The sequence below is a fragment of the Charadrius vociferus genome, unplaced genomic scaffold, assembly GCF_000708025.1.
Source record: "Charadrius vociferus isolate BGI_N301 unplaced genomic scaffold, ASM70802v2 scaffold333, whole genome shotgun sequence".
NCBI lineage: Eukaryota > Metazoa > Chordata > Aves > Charadriiformes > Charadriidae > Charadrius > Charadrius vociferus.
The window spans coordinates 1134200-1152255 of NW_009647682.1; the positions used below are offsets into that span (position 1 = coordinate 1134200).

General features: G+C 49.8%; 1 protein-coding gene across 1 annotated transcript in view; it reads right to left on the reverse strand.

Annotated features, from left to right (window-relative positions):
• Positions 1-1160: 1160 nt before the first annotated feature.
• Positions 1161-18056, reverse strand: part of LGR6 (leucine-rich repeat containing G protein-coupled receptor 6) — a 146073-nt gene continuing 129177 nt past the window's right edge. Inside the window, exons 12-18 of the mRNA XM_009881348.1 lie at positions 17979-18044; positions 15410-15481; positions 13706-13777; positions 12788-12913; positions 10487-10647; positions 4941-5021; positions 1161-2398 (exon numbers count right to left, since the gene is read on the reverse strand). Coding sequence (XP_009879650.1) covers positions 1161-2398; positions 4941-5021; positions 10487-10647; positions 12788-12913; positions 13706-13777; positions 15410-15481; positions 17979-18044 — 1816 coding nt within the window. The remainder of the gene's footprint in view (positions 2399-4940; positions 5022-10486; positions 10648-12787; positions 12914-13705; positions 13778-15409; positions 15482-17978; positions 18045-18056) is intronic.

Sequence of the window (18056 nt, forward strand, 5' to 3'; positions counted from 1 at the left end):
CCAGTGGCCTGTGTCTTCCTGATGCCATCATCCCACAAGGCTGATTTCTGTTCCCTCCTTCTAGATGGGCTGCCCTTAAAATAGGGGAGGGCAAGTGCAGCCCCCAAAATGGCTATTCTGCATGGAGGACGTGCCCAAGAACCAACAGCCTCTTCCAGGAGTGAGGTTTAGGGGGCAGTGAGGGAGCCAGACTCCATTTCCAGTGTGCCTGACCAGGAGCCGGGTGGCTATAGGCAGGAGTGCCCTGGGTGTACTGCAGTGTGCGAAGGTGGAAGGAGCAATGAAGGTGGAGGGAGCCTGGTGTTCCGTTGGGCGCCCTGGCCAGGCACTACTGAGTGACCCCAGGCAAAGCAAATACATTTATCCATGGAGGTGTTTGGATTTGGCTGCCTTAGGGTTCAGAGAGCCCTAGTTAGACACTGTGGGCCAGATTGAAAGTGGGGCTGAGCATCCCCAGCTCCTGGTATCATCTGAAAGTGGGGGTCCTGCCCAACCTATGAGGCTCCCAGTGGATGAAGCGGAGCCTCCCAAAATGGAGACAGTCCAAACATCAGGTGCACACATGGATACACTGCTTTTAACCCACTTCCTCTGCTCTTCCAGTCGATGGTGTGGGGCAGACAGAAGCACATACCAGGAGTCTGTGGGACCTGCAGAGGACCCTGGGGGACAAGGCCTGAGGTCCCTATGGGTGGCCACATCATTGCAGTTGGCCTTTTCCATGTTTTTCTGCCACAGAGCAATGGCTTTTTCTTGCTAAGATGTCTCTGCCTCAAGAAGACATGCTTGGCTTTGCTGGAGGCTTCTCTCGGCTTGCGATGCTGTAGGATGACAAGGAGGAGGGTCTCCCTGACCCACCTCCTGAGCTGGTGGGGCTCTCTCCCAGGAAGTCCCTAGCAAGGGAAACACTTGCACAGGGGGTTTATCTCCTCCCATGGCCAGCCCTGAGTATCTGGAGCTCAGTCAGAGCCCTTCCAGGTGAGTGGCAGCTGGCAGAGTGGTGCCGGTTGCCCAGGCAGATATGATAGGGGGTGTGGGTAGATGGGTTGTACTGGTGCTTTACATGGAGCAGCCTGCTGTCACCTTGCTGGCCACCCAGCGCTGGGGCTGACCCTCAGTGTGTGGTGTGGGGCTGTTCGGCACGGCTACTCAGAGGAGATTTATAAGTGAGACGTGTAGGGTGGCGTGGGTGGTGAGGGGAAGAAGGCTATCCGGAGGCTGCTGCCAGCCGGATCTCGACTCTCTGAAGCAATCAGCATGTCACTGTCATTGAGGCAGGGACAATGCTCAGAGAATCCCCTCTCCTTCCCCCTGGTGCCCACCCTTTGCTGGCAGGGGACAAGCGTCATGGAGGGGAAGCTGTAGCTGTTGAGGATGGGGTGCACTCCCAGGGAATCAGGTGTCTCGAATATGTGGTCAATGTCGGAGAAGCTCACCAGAGCCTGGGTGGAGTCATAGGAGCTTTTCTCCATGTCATCGACCCCGCAGGACTGGGGGTATCTCCCCTTGTCCTGGCCCTTCTGCCTCAGCAGGCGGAGGTCACCTCTGAAGTGGGGGTTGAAGAGCAGGTAGAGCAAGGGGTTCAGGCAAGCGGGCAGGGGCAGGACCACAAGGAGGACAGATTTGATGACTTCTGGGGTGATGAGGAAGAGGTTGAGTGTGGAGGAGAAGGTGAGGAAGGCCACTGGGCAGTAGAGGAGGCAGTTGGTGAAGATCAGCCAGGCCACATGCTTGACCATGGCACAGTCCCAGACAGCGCTGAACTCCCCTTTCAGCAGGTTGCAGTAGAGTCGGATGTAGGTGCCTGTGATAGTCAGGAAGCAGAGCATGTTTGTCATCACCAAGGCCACAGTGAAGCCCAGGGTGGCAGGTTTCCCATCTGGGATGGGATATGGGAGGCAGAGAGGGGATGCTCCATATTCCCCAATGGAGAAGAGAGGCAGAACAGCAGCCACAGAGGACAGCAACAGGCAACAAAAGGCAGCAGCCTTGACCTTGCCTAAGGAGGGGGACTTTCCATAGCCCCGCACACAGGAGACTGAAATGCTGCACTGCACTGCAGCCAATGTCAGCAGAAAGATGGCAGCCTCGGAGGCAAACACCGACAGGAACCCTGTCACCCTGCAGCCTGCACCGGTCTCCCACCTGGCACCGTATTTGGCAAACTGGCCATAGGTCAGGGCGTCGACGAGAGCCAGCATACTGCAGTAAATGCCGGTCAGCATGTTGGCTCCAGCTATGGAGCCGATGATGAACTTAAGTGGAGAGAGGTAGCTGGGAGAGGCAAAGACAGCCAGAATGACCAGTCCATTGCAGAGCACCGAGACCAGAACGATGACCCAGACTCCCAGGCGGATGATCCAGCTCTCAAACAAGTGATCACAAGGCTTGAAGGGACCTGGAAGAAAACAAAACCCAAAGTTAAACGCAGAATATATTGCTCTGCTCTAGTGGTGCTGCTCGGAGCAGGGGCTAGGTCTGAGCCCTCTCCTGGCCCCACCAGCCCCTTGCCTACTGAATGCTGAGGGCTGGAGAGGAGCATACAACATTGTCTCCCTTCTTCTGCAGCAGGATGGCAGCAGTGCCACCTCTTGACTCTGTCCCAGCTCCCCTGCGCTCCTGTCCCCACACTGGGGTGACTCTGGCATGCTGACCAGGTCCTTCGCTCACATCTTGTCCAGAGCAGAAACGAGGAGCAAGGAGAGGTCATAAGTGAAATGTGAGAAATGGCAAACTTGTCAGAGCTCGTAAAATGTAAAAAGGTCAGGGCCTGGCAAAGCCTTTTTGCTCTCGTGTCGCACACCTGACCTACGCTGAATCCTGTTCAGTAGGGTAGAATCTGAGTTCCAAGTGGATCTTTGTCCAAAGGAAGTCATGACCATAATGTCCTACATTTCTGTGGGACTCCAGACCCACTAACACTCCTGGTGTCAGCCTGGCATTTGGGCCCCTCTGCCATTAGCTGCTCTTTCTCATTTTACCCCCCGGGATCTTGGAGTCAGGGGTGTGGAGATGTGAGAGAGACAGCAGGATGCTGCATCCAGCTCTGACAATTGCCAACCTCTGCCCTTATACTCAAGACCTTGGCTAAGTGGTGTCTTATTGTTTCTGCATGAATGACCTCTGCATGGAGGGGATGGCCAAGATGAGATGAAGTGTTAAAGCAGGAGGGTGAAACAGCAGGCGGAGAGGAATCGAGGGAGGGAGCTGGGGTGGTGCCCTGGTTTGAGCGACATGGGACTTATTTGTCTTCTAATGCTTGGGAAAACTGCATTTTTAGAAGACTCTACTGTCTGAGTTTGTGAAAATATTTACTTTATAGCCAGCTATGGTGTGTGGGTTTCATGGTCCCAGTGTTTTCGAGCTTGCCAGGTGCAGGGATGAGGAGGAGCGAGACCCGGGCACTTGACCCAAGCTGGCCAACAGGGTTGTTTCATACCATGAATGGCACATTCAATATAAATTAGAAATTTTGCTGTGAAGTTCTCTCTCTCCCTTGATGGCTGCCATCCTGAGAACTTTGTGCCCTGGTGCCAGACCCTGAGCCCCTCCCTTCCTCCTGAAGCTGTAGAGTTCACAGTGTCCGACAATTGCTGTACCCTGCCGGGAGTACACAGCTTCCTACAGATAGAATGGGCTCAGTATAATCTTTGCATATGCTGTATTGGGATCGAGATCAATATTGGTTCTTTAGTGCCATTAATGTTAATTATGTAGTCTTATTCTATTAAATCTGTTTATATTTCAACCCCCAGGTTTCCTTGTTTTTCCCCAATTCCTGTTCCTGGGTGGGGAGGGGTCATCGGGTGATAGAATGATTGTCTAAAGGACAATAAATTGTTATACGTTTCTCAAACCATAACAGGTGGAAAGGAAGGGACAGAGGGACCTGGGCAAGGAGAGCATGGAGAAATGTCAGGAGAAATAATGGTGGAGGATGGACATGGGGAGAAGGGGGAGTGAGTAAGGGAAGACCATGGTGGGGTAAAAAGAGGACTGGTGTGGATGCTGTTTGCCAAAGGAAAAAGAAGAGAGGGGAGAGTCTGTGCAATGAGAGAGAGTTGCCTCTGGGAGAGGTTCGGAAGTTACAGTGAGGAGCTCAGGGCGGGAGCTCAGCAAAACCATAAACAGGATGGGCAAAGTTGTAGGAGACAGAGAGCAAAAGAAATTAGAGGAAACTGAGAAGTCTTGTTCAGCTCAAAGCGGGTGGAGGTCTTTGGCTGGCTGCGCTCAGAGAGCCAGAACCTCTGCACCCAGGCAGCAGGGCATGCCCTCTGATAAAATCTTGTTCCTTCTTGTCTCTTTTGCAGCTAACTCAGTGGGACAAGTGGTGAAAACCCTATCTCTGCCGGTGTCCTGTGGCTGCCTGGATGGAGTCAGGCCTCTCCAGCCTGCAGCTGTTCTGGTGTAGGACACCACTGAGCGGTGAACGGGGACAAAATCAGAAGGCAGCTTCCTTGTCTCCCAGCCAGCCTGCACGTGAGGGCATCTCTCTTCGCTCTCTTTCTCAGGAAACAGAATAAAGTACCCCTGTGGTTTGCAGTGTTGCAAGTATGATCAGGAGATCAAGGACAAGGTCTTGTCATGCAATATTCTGGGCTGGCTAGGACAAAGCAAAGTCTAAGTATTGCAAGGGAACAGGAACTTCTTGAGAGCCAAAGTCTGACTGTGGGCAGGTTGGTGGATGGAGGACCTGGTGATACCTGAGATTCCCAGTCAGGGATACCATGACCTTGTCCTCTCCTCATAGGAAGGCAGCTACCTCCGAGTGGGAGAAGGAAGCTCCTCACTTGTCCCCAGAATGGCCAGAGCCAAACCATTCAAGCTTCTGATCTGCACGTCTGTGAGACACTGCAGGAAGGGTAGTGGGATCCTGGGGATTTAGAGAAGCTTAAAGGATCCCAGCTGTATTAAAAGCAAAGGATTCCCTGTCTGCTCACCGGGGCTTGGTGTGCACTGAATAGTGGGGTGCAGCTTTGATTCCTCGAGGTCCAGCTGGAGGTCATCTGCATCTAGGTCATCTGAGGAGAAAACAACAGAGAAATAGTGCTCAAAGAAGAACGAGCAGGGCCATCAGGGCTAGAGCTTTTCCCACTGCCTGTCCTCCACACAGACCTTCCCAGCCAGTTCCCAGCCCACAAGTTCAAAGTAGCTGCTGGTGTCCAGTTTGTCCCCTGCAGTCACTGCTGTAGAGGGAGAAGGTCTTGTAAATGGTGGTGGGTTGCAATGTGGCCAACCCCCCTGTTTTTAGGTTACTCCCAACATTTGAAGTGTAAGAGCCCCAGATCCCAGAGTTGTGTGACTGCAGATGCCTCCTCCCAGCATGCTTTATTAAAAATAAATATTCTAGCATATGTGGTTACAGAAAACAAAGCCTTCAAATGCGTCTTCTAAATGGAAGCTTTCTGGGCAGGCCTTGTCCAATGTTAGTTCATCAACAGGGACTTTGGAGCTTTGTTCAAAGAGAGCCATTAGCCTCTACTTGGAGCACAAATTCTTCATCAGCAACCACCACCACCAAATGGCTCAGAAGCAAAAAGACAAGAGAACCCGACGTTTATTGCTTTATTTTATGTCGTATGATTTCTTGGGTCTGTGATGCCTTGTTTTTACCCCCAGAGGTTCCCAGTCCTGGATTTGCTTAAAGGCAGTCTGATTGCCCATGCCTGCAGACTTTGGATCTGTGGGGTTTATGCAACCAGACTGTACTGCCCTCAGAGCCCAGCCTCCTGGGCCAGCATCTCCATCGTGCTGGCAGCTGCACCCTGAGCCAGTCAGGCAGAGAGACTCCCTGGCTGAAGGAGAAGCTGCTGGAAGAGAAAGGGGCTGAGACCTAAGCTGTGCTTTTGATAGCCTGTAGGTGTAGGTCATCACCAAGGAGAATGGCATTCTCTTAATCTAATCCAAGACATGATTTTCTGCTTTGTTCCTTGTTCCTCTTCTCAAACTAACACTAATTCACAGTGCTGGGACACAGTGAGGACAGCTGCTGTCCTGCTGCACCATCCCCGCCCATGGAACCAGCACGGCCTTCTGCTCCCAGTGGAGATCTCTGGAGGGTTTTCTGTGGGCAGGAGGAAGGGGAAAGGATGTGTTTTCTGCTTGCTGCAGCCCAATAGCCGGGGAGCTGGATCTGTGGCTGTGGGATGAACTCTCCCTTGGATGGTATGGATAGGTGCTGGTGCCCAGGTGTGCACCTAGCAGCTCAGGCACTGGCCAGGAAGGCGAGTTTCCATGGTGCTGAAGATATGGCTAACTTAAGTGGGATTTAGTTGCCTAATCCGTTTAGAAATGGTGCCTCTCAGGAGGTCTGCTCCCTGCCTGTGTTTGAAAATACGACTGGGTTTATTTGATTAAAGAATGATGACAAATAACGTGCTATCTTTAGTGCCTCCTGACAAGCATTGTGGCTTTCTCAGCTTCAGTGAGCTTTGGAAAAAAAAATGCCATTTTTTAAATCTGTCTGTATAAGAGTTGAAATATTACTGCTGCTTTGGAGTCTGGCAAGAAAACACTCACAGTGGGATGCAAAAATTTTTCCTCCTTGTATTTTATAGTCTTACAAATCTCCAGTGTCTTTTCCATCCCCAGTGCGGAGGCTGTGATGTGCAGTCACGATACTCAAATCAATGCAGAGACTTGCACTTTCTGTGCGCCCCTGCCACCCAACGCATGGTAGTGTTAAAGTGTAAACTGCCCCCATCCCTTTTCTCTTCACAGGACCAGAATGCACAAAGGCTGTTTTTAAGCGTAGGTTAAACATTTGCACAAAGTGAAGGAGCGATCTTTTGTTTTGCCTGGACCACTGAGCTAGCTGTGAATTGCAAAGCAATCCAAAGCAATCCTTGGCCAGCACAGCGGGATTCAAAGCAGAAAATGTACCTCTCCCTGCTGGAAATCAGTACTTCTCCCAGCCTGGGAACTGTAGAGGAAAGAAAATGGCTGTTGTGTTCTAGCAAGGCAGACTGCATTGTTTTTGAAGTAGCCCTTATTTATGAAAATTTTGCTGAGGCACTTCCACATTCTGAGGACTCATGGAAAAAACTCACTTTGCTGGTAGTGCCCTTTCCATGGAAAATGGTTCCCAGCTGTCTGTACCAACACCAAAGTGGGAGGAAAAGGAGAATTGCTGGAGAAGGGGTAAACCAAAAAACACTGGGCTGGATGCTTCTTCCCCTTTTGTATTGTCTGCCTTAGCCAGGGCAGTCCCCACGTGGGGTTTGTAGATAACTGCTCTCTCCCCCGGAGTTAGGGCATGGGTGGCTGCAAGGGGCCTGGGCAGGTGCTTTTTGGGGGACTTGAATAGTCTTCTTGAATGACAGAAGTAGGAAAAGTGTCACTCTAAGGACCCTCCAGGGTTTGCTGGGTGGTTGCAAAAGTTAATTAGTCAGCTTTACAAGCTAATGGAGGTGCTGGACTGGGTAAAGCAGTGTCCTATTGTCAAGGATAACCATACAAGTGTGTTGTCTTCTCACTTTCTATAGCTTTGTTCCATTATTGCAAACATATGCTTGTAAGTAAATACATCCCTTTCTATGTTCAAACCAATGGTCCCCAAGAGGGGGGTTGGGACTGTGATGGGAGTGCCCTATGGCAATGGTAGGACCTGCACTTTGCCAGTCTTCCCTCTGCAGCCAGTTTTGGGAGGGTGGCAGGAGCGAGCTGCCGGGGAGTGTTGGGTGGATGTCTTGCGTGACAAGCTCCCGAGCCATCTTTGGGCCTAGCCACACCGGACAGGCTTGGGGCAGGGGTATCTACTAAACACCACCAATTATAATCCATAGAGGCATATCCCAAGCACAAAAAATTTTGGAAATGGGACCTTAAATATGGTGGCAAGGTGGCAGAGTGATGAGACATGCACTAACCACATTCCTTTGGTGGCTGTTACTCAGATGTCAATGGACACACTTGGGTCATGTCCAGGGGGTTCCTGGGTATCAGGGGCCCTGGGAGGATGGGAAAGAGCTGAGCTGCCATCGGGGGTCCGTGGCAGCACATGTGCTCTGCGGCTGGAGTCAGATGGTCCTGTGGGTGCTGGGCTCGAATGAGGGATGGCTGCTGGATGCGGGAGCAGGACACTAGGGGAGGCAGCATTGCCTGGCTGCTAGAGCAAGGCTGTGCCACTGGAGACACATTTCTCCCCCCTACACGGCTGCCTGGGACAAGTTGCCTTTCAGCACCCAGCTGTGAGGTTCTGTGGGCTTGTTTGTAAAGGGTTCCTCAGTTCCTTGCTCCAAGCACTACGTAAGGCTGAGAGGACATGGCTATCTGGAAGCGTGCCCCATCCCTCTCACAAGTTCTCCCACAGCATCCGGGCGCCCTGATGAGCCTGGCTGTACACGGCAGGGACAGAGCCCCAAGTTATTTCCTAACGAGACCACTTTATCTCTTGCATGGAAGGAATGTTTGGGAGCTTTTTTCCTCTTTAATGAGGAAGTGTTACAAGATTCATATAACACATCTGAATACCACTGGTAGCCATCAGAAAGGAAGCACTGGGAACAGAAATAAAGCAACAAATAATGAAGTGAAATAGCAATATCACAAAACCCTCATGGCCAAGAGTAGACCATGCATTGCTGAATGGTAAGGAGAGTCATCTGCAAAAGTTGCACATAGTAACGAAGGACATTCTTGTGCATTTCACGTTTGCACCTCTGTGGTTTGATATTTCAAGACAAACCCAGTGCTTAAACATCTGAAAATGTGAGCCTTTATGAGCTGGTAATAGTCTCATCTGGCACATCTTAGAATCAGTCAGCATTCCCCTCTGGTCCTAATATCTCACGAACACACATATAATCCATGAGGCTGAGACTGGCTTGGAGGCCTGGGAGCCCGTGGTAGGTATTGGTCTGCTGATGGGGCCAGGAGAGAGTATCCTTTGAGACATCAAATGCGTTGGTGCCCAGCAAGTGCAGGTCTGTAAGCAGTACTACGGGCCCTGGCCACAAGCCATGTCTTTTCACAGACGCTGCATTTTGCTGGGCAAACACCCCAGCTGTATGCATGAGGACTGTTAAAGTATGGGCTGCATTAATGATGGAAAAACTGACCCAGCTGAGAAGAAATTCCTGCAGCAATGACCATAACATATGGCTTCTCTGTACTGTCTGCCCACTGTAACCACCAAGTCTACCATGCTTCCAGGAGGCACATCATGCTGATAGGAATCACACTTGCTAGCCTCTGGCTGGACTTTTTATGTTGCTAAAGCTTATTCTCAGTCTGTGAAGGATTGGGGCAGGGCAGATGGCAGGAGCAGGGATACAGGGCTTGTGACTCACTTGCTGGCTGTGTCATAAAGTCTCTGGGTCATCTTGCTTCCCATCACTGCTGTAACAGAGAGAATCTAACTGCTCTGGGTCAATATCGGTCCCCAGATCTAGTCCTGCCTGCTTAGGACACAGAAGGAGATTCTGCCGAGCCCCTGGTTATGGCTGGGTGTGCGGTGCTCCCAGGAGCAGGTGAGACAAGTGCTTTCCAGGGACTCAGCCCTCTCCCCATCTCCTACAGTCACAAGGCACAATGTGGTTTTGCCTACAGGGCGTTTCAGACCTCGGAAGTGCATGTGGCCTCTGTATTTACACAAACATACAAACAAATGCAGCATCCAAGCTGTGTCCTGAAATGCTATTTCCACTCTTCAGCAGCTACAGAGGAAGCAAAGGGGCTCATGCTTTTCTTCACATTATTCTGAGATTCCCTTGCAAAGGGATCGCCCCAGCTTTGCACCTGGAGCTGCTGTTGTGCTGTGAGTCTGCGGGTGCAGGAGGTCTGCTTCCCACACTCCTCTGCTGGCCTCGTGCGACAGTCTTCATGGAGGTCTATGCAGAAGTGCATTTTGGAGCACAGAATAAATTGACTCTTGGACAGAAAGCACTGCTCATCTTCAACTGTGCAGTCACTTCTGCCCCCTGTGCTGAGCTCATCATATTCCCCAAATGTGTCCTTTTTTTCATACCTAACCCCAACCTTTGCTGTAGCATCAGGGTAAGCGCAGAAGAGTAGCACAGACACAGGTCTCTCTACCTCCAGCCAGATGCACATTCCAGTTCTTTGGGTTCATTCTCTTATTCAGATTAATCCTAGGGTCCATCCTCTGTATGTTTTAGCACCAAAGACTGATGTCCTGCCAAAGGCTCCATACTGCCCAGAAGTCTAATGACCAGGCTCAGAAGCTGTTCCATGTAACCTCACCCACCTCTGCGTGGCTTGGGTAGCCTCCCTCGATAGTCAGCAAGGCCAAATTAGCAAATGTGTCCATGCTGTTGAGGACTGCCAGATCTTCCTGTTAGATTATGAAGGTTTGGATGTGCCAGATCAGCTCTTTCTAATTGAAGCCCATTCACAGCAACTTTCCCTGAGGCAGGTGTAACTCCATGGCTGGCAGTGGGACCACTCCTGCAAGCACAGGATCGCATCCTAGCTCGCAGCTTGGCCCTGCCCCTGGATTGATCACCGTTCAGCCGAGTTTACTTACAGTGATTGTCAACATGACCTGGAAACAATTCCACAGTCCTCTTGTGGGCATCCTCCTCCTCAGGGCTCATGTCTTCTGCCTCCCATTGGTTGGACATCTTGAAGAAGCTGCTGCAGCTTCCATAGGCACAGCACTGGTAGGCGTAAGGTACCTCAAGGACTCTGCAAAGGGGGAAAGCAGAACTTTTAGGTGTGTCACCTCCATGACCTGACTCTCCATTGCTTTGCACTTTTTGCTTAATTTCCACAAGTGACAAAAGCCAGTCTATCATGTGATGATTACACTGGAGCAGGGCTTTGCTCTGGTGAAAAGGACTCCATATAGGACAGAGCATGGACCTAAGTCACCCCACGGTGTCTCTGCACTGCCCCACTTTTGCTGCTTAAGACACCGTCTGTCAACAGGACGTTGTCAAACACCAGGTTTGGAAACTGCACTAAAGTTCCTGGATAATTCCTAAAAACCTTTCTGCAGTTCTCCCTAGAGAGAATTAGCTTCTTGTTCCCTTGCCTTCTGGCAATATGCCTGTGCATGTAGAGTCTTCATTTTTTTACCCAAAGGCCATTTTTTTTGCTGGGCATCCTTTCTTTTGTTCAAGGTGAGAAGCTTCCTGAGAGCTTGAGCAAGTGCAAGGTCCCCCTTGCTTGTTGCTGAAGGTCAAAGAAGCACCTCCAAACTCCAGTTCCGTGAGCGTGGGTCACCCCTGCCAGCTCAGGCAGGGAAATCTCATATCTCTCAAGTGTAGCAAGTTACTTTAATATGACTGATTTCTACTTGAAAGTAGAATTGTTAGTTGTTAATTATAGCATGTATTACAAGGTTAATTAAACAGCAGCTGAACATCATCTGGATGAAATACCAGGATCTCAGTCAGCAGCTGTATTTTCTTCAAAAACAGAAAACTCCTGCTTCTTTGCTGGAAGTCAGGAAGACTGCTGATGAACGCAAAGGGACCTCAGGTTTTCCAGACAATTAAGGTCTTCTGACAACATCAGTAAATATGGTGAAACTCTATATTCCAAAAATATGCTTTTGTTTTAAGTTCCCAAACATTTCTGGCTGAGCCCCGGGAGGCTATGGAAACTCTGTATACAAGCTTGCTTCCTGTTATAAGCTCCAAATTAAATCCTATTAGTGAAAGGTGGTAGGGAGGTACAGATTCTCCCAGGATGGCTAAGAACTGTTCTCAGATGATTCCTCCAGACACATGCCCCAAGAATAAGACTATTTAATGGCAGTACCCCAAAATTTAGGAAACATTAATGGGTACATCGCCTGGTGTGGTTCAATGAACAACTCCTGCAGACTCAATCTCTCCAGTACAAATCCAAACCAGCTCCACAGATGTCAATGGAATTAGTTTAGAGGAGGAATGTCCCTGGAAGTGCTGAACTTGACCTGCTCTGCACAAGGGACTGCCATCTTGGGTGTGGAAAGCTCTCCAGAAGCTTCTGGGATCCCCTGCCATTTGGAAACCAGTCATGCAGCAGATCCAAGCCATGATAAGTCAAAAAAGTCAGAAGAGAAAGCCTCTCAGGCACCACTGCTGAGGCAGACTGAAGTGAAAGCTCCACACTTTTAATTGGACCTGAACTATTAAGCCCAATGTTGGTGCAGTGACCTGTGACCTCAGCAGTGGGTGTATGAATTTGAGAAGCTCCAGCCTTGGGATCCCATACTAGATGAGTGGGAGCATTGTCAGCTCATGCATCCTTGGCTCCAAGGGAACTACCTGGGAGACCCAAACAAAAGATGGCTTCACCTCAGGGAAATTTGAGTCATCTGGACCATGTGCTCCTCACCCTGAGGGCAGGTGCCATGCTGGAGACCCACCACTAAGGGAGGGTCAGGAGAGGCAGAGCCTGCAGTGCAGCTCTGTGCTCCAAGCATTTTGCAGTCTCTTCTTGCTCAGTTTGACCCCTTCAGGCTCCTCATTAATCCGTAGCAGACAAGACACGGCCACACAAACAGAGTTTACTGAAGGAAAGCTGGATGTCATTAGCTAGGACTGGCTTCTGGGAATGTTTTCCATTGAGAGGAGCCCTGAGCTGGGCCTGCTCCATGCTTTCCACTTGTGTGTGTGTTTGGGGTGGGGGTGGTGGGCCCATGAGCACGTCACCACTCTCCCATGGAATAATTTAAAAGATGTGGCGCGTTAGCAGCAGATGAAGCTTCCTCAACCTATTGGCCTGAAAGGATGGATGAAGCATGAGATAAACAAGGAAAGCAGGAGGCTGATTGCTATAAGCAAATACAGGCTGTACGGAGTGCCAGAAGTGAAAGAGCCAACACCACCAGTACCTCATTTTGGGGAAGCTCTCCTTGGTGAAGGGCTCAGAGAGAGCTGGGTTGCCTTGGAGCTTCAGATGGGTCAGTCCACCCAAACCATCCAGAGGCAGCGTGACCAGCTGGTTATCAGTCAAGTCCCTGATGAAAGGAAAGCAGATAGGGAGACCATGGTCAGGATTTTGCTGCTAGTGGTATCTCAGCCAAACAGAGGCTTGGAGAGCTATGCTGCCTGCCTTGCTTGATCCCTCAAGTGTGACACTGAAATGGGGCTGTGTGCTGCACGGGGACCAGGATCCCCTAGACAAAATGGATTGATACTTCCATCCCTGGGGAACATGGGAGGCAGGGGTTAATACCCACACTGGAAGCTCTGTGTGGTATCTACCTCTCTCTGCACAGATCTGCCCCACACATCTCTTCCCCCACCACTTCCCCTATAATAGGTCAGGTATGACTGCAGCGCCCAGCCCATAAAGTACCCGAGAGTATTAGTCCAGGGCGTGGGGACTGGGGACCCCTCCAGAGCCAGCAAAGATGGTTTGTCTTGCTGAAATGGTCTGTCATGTTGGTCTTTCATAAAGGCTTCTAAGGAGTATATGAAAGCATCAGAAAGTGGAGGTTTAAGTGTTCAGAGTAAAAGCATCTTGAAGATGGCCCCTTCTGCACTTCCATCATCCATTTAATACCAATAGGAAACCTTGGTCTGCTCGCGTTAGTGCTGAGACGCATCTCAGCACTGCGGCCTTCTGATATCTAACTGCCACGTGTCATAGAATCATAGAATAGAATTATAGAATGTTTAGGTTGGAAGGGACGTTAAAGATCATCTAGTTCCAACCCCCCTGTCCTGGTAGCTTCGGGACTCAGTTTGATGTCCTCAGATACCTGCTGTCCATGGCCCACTGTGAAAGACATATCACTGCAACTTACAGCTTGGTGAGTGAGTGCAGGGTCACAAAGGCTTCAGGGTGAATATACTGGATGTAATTCCAGCTCAGGTCTCTGCAAGGCAAGGACATACCAGTAAGAGGGGTGCAGAGCAGAGTAGTGAAGCAGCTGACACTTCAAGGTCAAGGGCTTTGATGTGAGCAAATGTGGGATCTGTAGCCCCTTGGTCAACAGCAAGTTCTATCTCATTGCAGCTTCCTGGAGGCAAATACGTTTGGGTCTATAATTGGGTGGTTTCTAACACAGGGCAGAAGAGTTTGCCTCGCAGGAGATCCTCTACTAAAACCAATGGGAAAGGTTTCTTTTTGGCTTAATTTCTGTAAACTTGTAGCCTTTATACTAATGTGCTAAACCTTAGAGCAGTAGACAGGTTATGTCAGTGCCAGAGCACCCCTGATGTGGTTACATTGCTGGGTGCCTGGGCAAGGGCAGATAGGGTCAGGAACTGTGTGGAAGGTGAACCAAGGTCATCTTAAGAGTGTCTCCTTGCCATGTACAGTTGGCTTTGGTATGGGGAGGATTCACTGAGCGGAGCCTCAATAAGCTCTGCTTCCATCTGAGCTAGAGGGCTCATCTCACTCTGTCATCAGCAGAGAGGAGGAACCAGTTATCAAGAAGCATTTCTTCTCCTAGGACTGACTACATGAGCAATCTGCTACATATATCTACATCTCTCCAGCTCTGAATGGAGCCGGGGGTGCCTGCCCAGATGTGTGTGTCTCACTGCGGAAGGCTAAAGTTGGGTGAGATGAATCCTTCCCACACGGACTCAGGACATACCCAAAGGCAAACGTTAGAGCTTACACGGTCATCTGTACATTTGTGTGACTACAGTGTGGCATCAACATGCTCGTATTTGCATGCTTGTCTGTAGTGTTATATGTAATATGTGAGTGTTCCTGTGTAGTTATAAACATGGTGTACATGACACTCATGGGATCGCCTGGAATGCTGGCCTGTTAAATGACACTCAGATTGCTGCACCATGGGCAAAAGCTTTTATGCGATTCAGTTCACTTCCTAACAGAACAGTAAATAAAGACCATCAGCACTTGGAGGGCTCTTCCCACCTGTCACAGAGAGAATCATGCCCTGCTGAGCCTTAATAACTTCTCAAAGGTGCGGAGCACTTCAGTGGGCTGTCTACTGCAAGGTCACTATGCGTGTGTGGTATGTGCATGCTTCTGTGCACTTAATACATCTAACATAACGTTTTGGGTTTTGGGGACACAGTCCCAAATCAGATGGGATATTCTGCACAGATGTTCCAGGAGAGCACAGCCTAGGACTAGCACGTGTAGGCAAAGGGGTGCTAGTGAGGTAAGTTCCTGCCACCGGTCCATGTCCGCACGGGCATTTAGGAAGCAGGTGTTGGTAACGTGTGCTGTGCAACATATGAGTTGGAGTGTGTTGTTAGAGCATGTTGGTGAGGAGTGTCCGCACATGTGGGATCTGGCAGGTAAGGAGTTTATTTACAGGGGGTGTCTGCATGCAGAAGGAAAGCCAGGGAGAAGGTTTGTGCCCTGTTCTTTTGTAAGGGGAAGTGGAAGAGGGACTGGACAGCAAAGCCCCTCAGCAGAGGCAAAGGGATTGGCGTTGGGAAACCACATCAGCCTGGCTGGGTGCTCAGAGTTCCCCTTGCCCCAGCAGAAAGCCCAGTCGTTCCTCCCGCCAGACAATACTTACATGGAGTGCAGGGCCATCAGCTGCACAAAAGTGTCTGCTCTGATTTCATGGATCTTGTTGTGCTGGAGACCACTGAAAAAGCAGAAACTGATTTGAGAAAATAGCTGAAGGCAACGTTCATACTTTGTAGGGATCTTTGCCCCATGGTGGCAGACCAAACTGTCACAGTGGAAGTTGTCATTCAAACTTGGGAGGCCTACTCTTATTGCAAGGGGTAAACAGGATGAGCAACAAAACAGCTCCAGGGCCCAGACAGCCTCTCCATTTGATGCCATTGTGGTACAGTAAAGTGCCATTGATGTGCGGTGGTTAAAGGTGCCCCATTATCTCCGAAGCCATACTGGTTTCTCACTCTGCTCCACGCTAAGCCTGCAAACTGCTTTGTCCAGAGCAGAAGAGGAGAGCTTGGAGCCAGCGAGTCAGCAAACCACGCTGTGTGACCCTTCAGGAAGGACTAAAGGTGCTGCCCTTTGCCTTGGTGATGATGAAGAGGTTTTTAGGGCTGAAGGCATCTCAGCTTATATGAAGAAAAATCCGGATGTCTTGCTGAACCCACCATCCACATTGTGCTTTCATAAAGTGCCTCAGCCCCTGCACATCTCCCTTCCAGCAGCCTGCTGGGGTAGGGGAGAGACCAGGGTAAGAGCTGGCTATGGTGTTTGCTGACTGACCCGTACAGTCCCCACACGCCTCAAGAGAGATCTAGAACTGATCCAAGCATCCGCTTTGTGGGAAACATTCAGAGTTTTTCAGTTTTCTTTTCCCTAGTGTGGAACCATGGTGAATATTTTTTAAAATTCCTGCAAAATGCCCACCCTGAATTCCCAGTCCTGCAGAAGCCGTCTCCCCATGTGTCACCTTCTGCAAGGGGAAACAGCCACTGCCTAGTGCTCTACCTACAACTCCCTAGGATATTTGTTGGGTAGCTGACTTGCTTTCAGACTCAAAAGTGATCTTGACTGATCTCACACAACGACCTGCATGTGATGGCTGTAATGTCTCAGATGGTATTTGGCCACATGTTCATGTTTCAGAGGCAGGGGCTTGAGGCTCTCCTATCTTCTCTGTTGCTGGTTTCTCAATGCCCCCTGTAGCCAAGAAGGCATTCCTTGAAGATCTAGTTAAGATTTCAGGTGAGGCCCGTGGGAAGCTCTGTGCACAAATTTAGGGGTCTCAGGTAGAGGAGCACTGAGTGGGGAATGAGGAGCTTGGGAAGAAGGAGCAAGCTGGTGAAAAAGAATTCAGGGATGTTTAGCTGTGAGGGACCACCTGTGTGCTGCAGGTAAAAACCTGCCTATTGGCAGTTACAGCAGAGCGACTGGCACGTGTAAGTTCTTTTTCATGCCAGGCTGTACCACCATGCACCACCAGGTGCTTCCAACGTATTTCCCAGCGGGATTGCTGATGAGTGGAGGGGGTGGGGCTTACAGGATGGTAACTTTGGGCTTAAGGGACCAAATACTCATTTTGTAAGAAAATGTTAATTTAAGACACAGCCTGTCTGACTTAAGTATTGTGAAAGAGGGATTTACTATGCTTTTATAGTAATGATTAGTCTGAGTTTGGCGTATTATAAAATACTGTAAGAAGAAATTTGGGGATAATGCGTGAAATTACAGGTTTGGAATTCTGAAAGTTTGTCCTTTTTTGGTGTCTTTTCTATTTTTTCAAACATTTTCCTGGGGGTACTTTAGATAAAAATGCACCCATCTCTAGCTTTGTCCTCAGAGCTCCCGGAGAGGCAGCAAGGGCTACGTGACTCTCCTTTTCATGTGATTTCACAGAGTGTCCTGATGTCCAGTTTTGATAAGGTTGGATAAAATTGTCTGGCCATCCAGGCTGGAGTGCTGCAGAGAGCAGGGACAACCTCTCCAGTGTATTTTTGTGGGGATATTGCTCCCACACATCTATTCTTCCAGGTTTCAGAATTCTATAAAACATCATGGACTCTATATTTTTTTTTCTCAAAAAGGCCAAGAACTTCTGTCAGATTTGAAATGTAGTGCCAGATCTCCAGATACTTTGAACTGAATGTGAATAACTGTATCAGAGCAACAGAGGTGCCTCCCAGGGCCCAGAGGAGACCCAGTTCAAGTGCTACACGTGAGAAAAGCATCAGTCTTCTCTACGGAGGGGGTCACCCTTACCCACCCACCCTGACTGTGGGTAAGAGCCGCTTTGTGCCCATGGCATCGGACCCCTCCTTGAAGCAGAAGATGTTTATGGTAGAGGTAAACCCCATTCTTGATTAGCTCTTTGCTGGGACTTGAGTTAGTTAGTGAAGTAAAATTCAGTACTGTCACATCCTACTTCTGTTTGCTGTGGCTGGGGCCTCTGAAAAGACCTGAGCGAATTATGCTCCTATGCACTGGGGATGTGTTTTTATTGTTTTTATTGCACAGGGGCAAAACGTGGAGCTCTGGTCCACTTGCTACCCAAACAGTGAGTTATAACCCTCAGCTTTCCCGGTGCTTGGTGAAGGCTGAGATTTGTGTTTGGGAGCTGCTTCTATTGCCAGATCGGCCCCTTTCCCCCCGCCCCGAGCAAGTGATAATGTCTCTTTACTCACAGCTCCTCCAGCCGCTGACACCGGTGGAAACTGGGCAGGTCTTCAATTTGGTTGTGTGACAGTTCTCTGCAGGGGAAG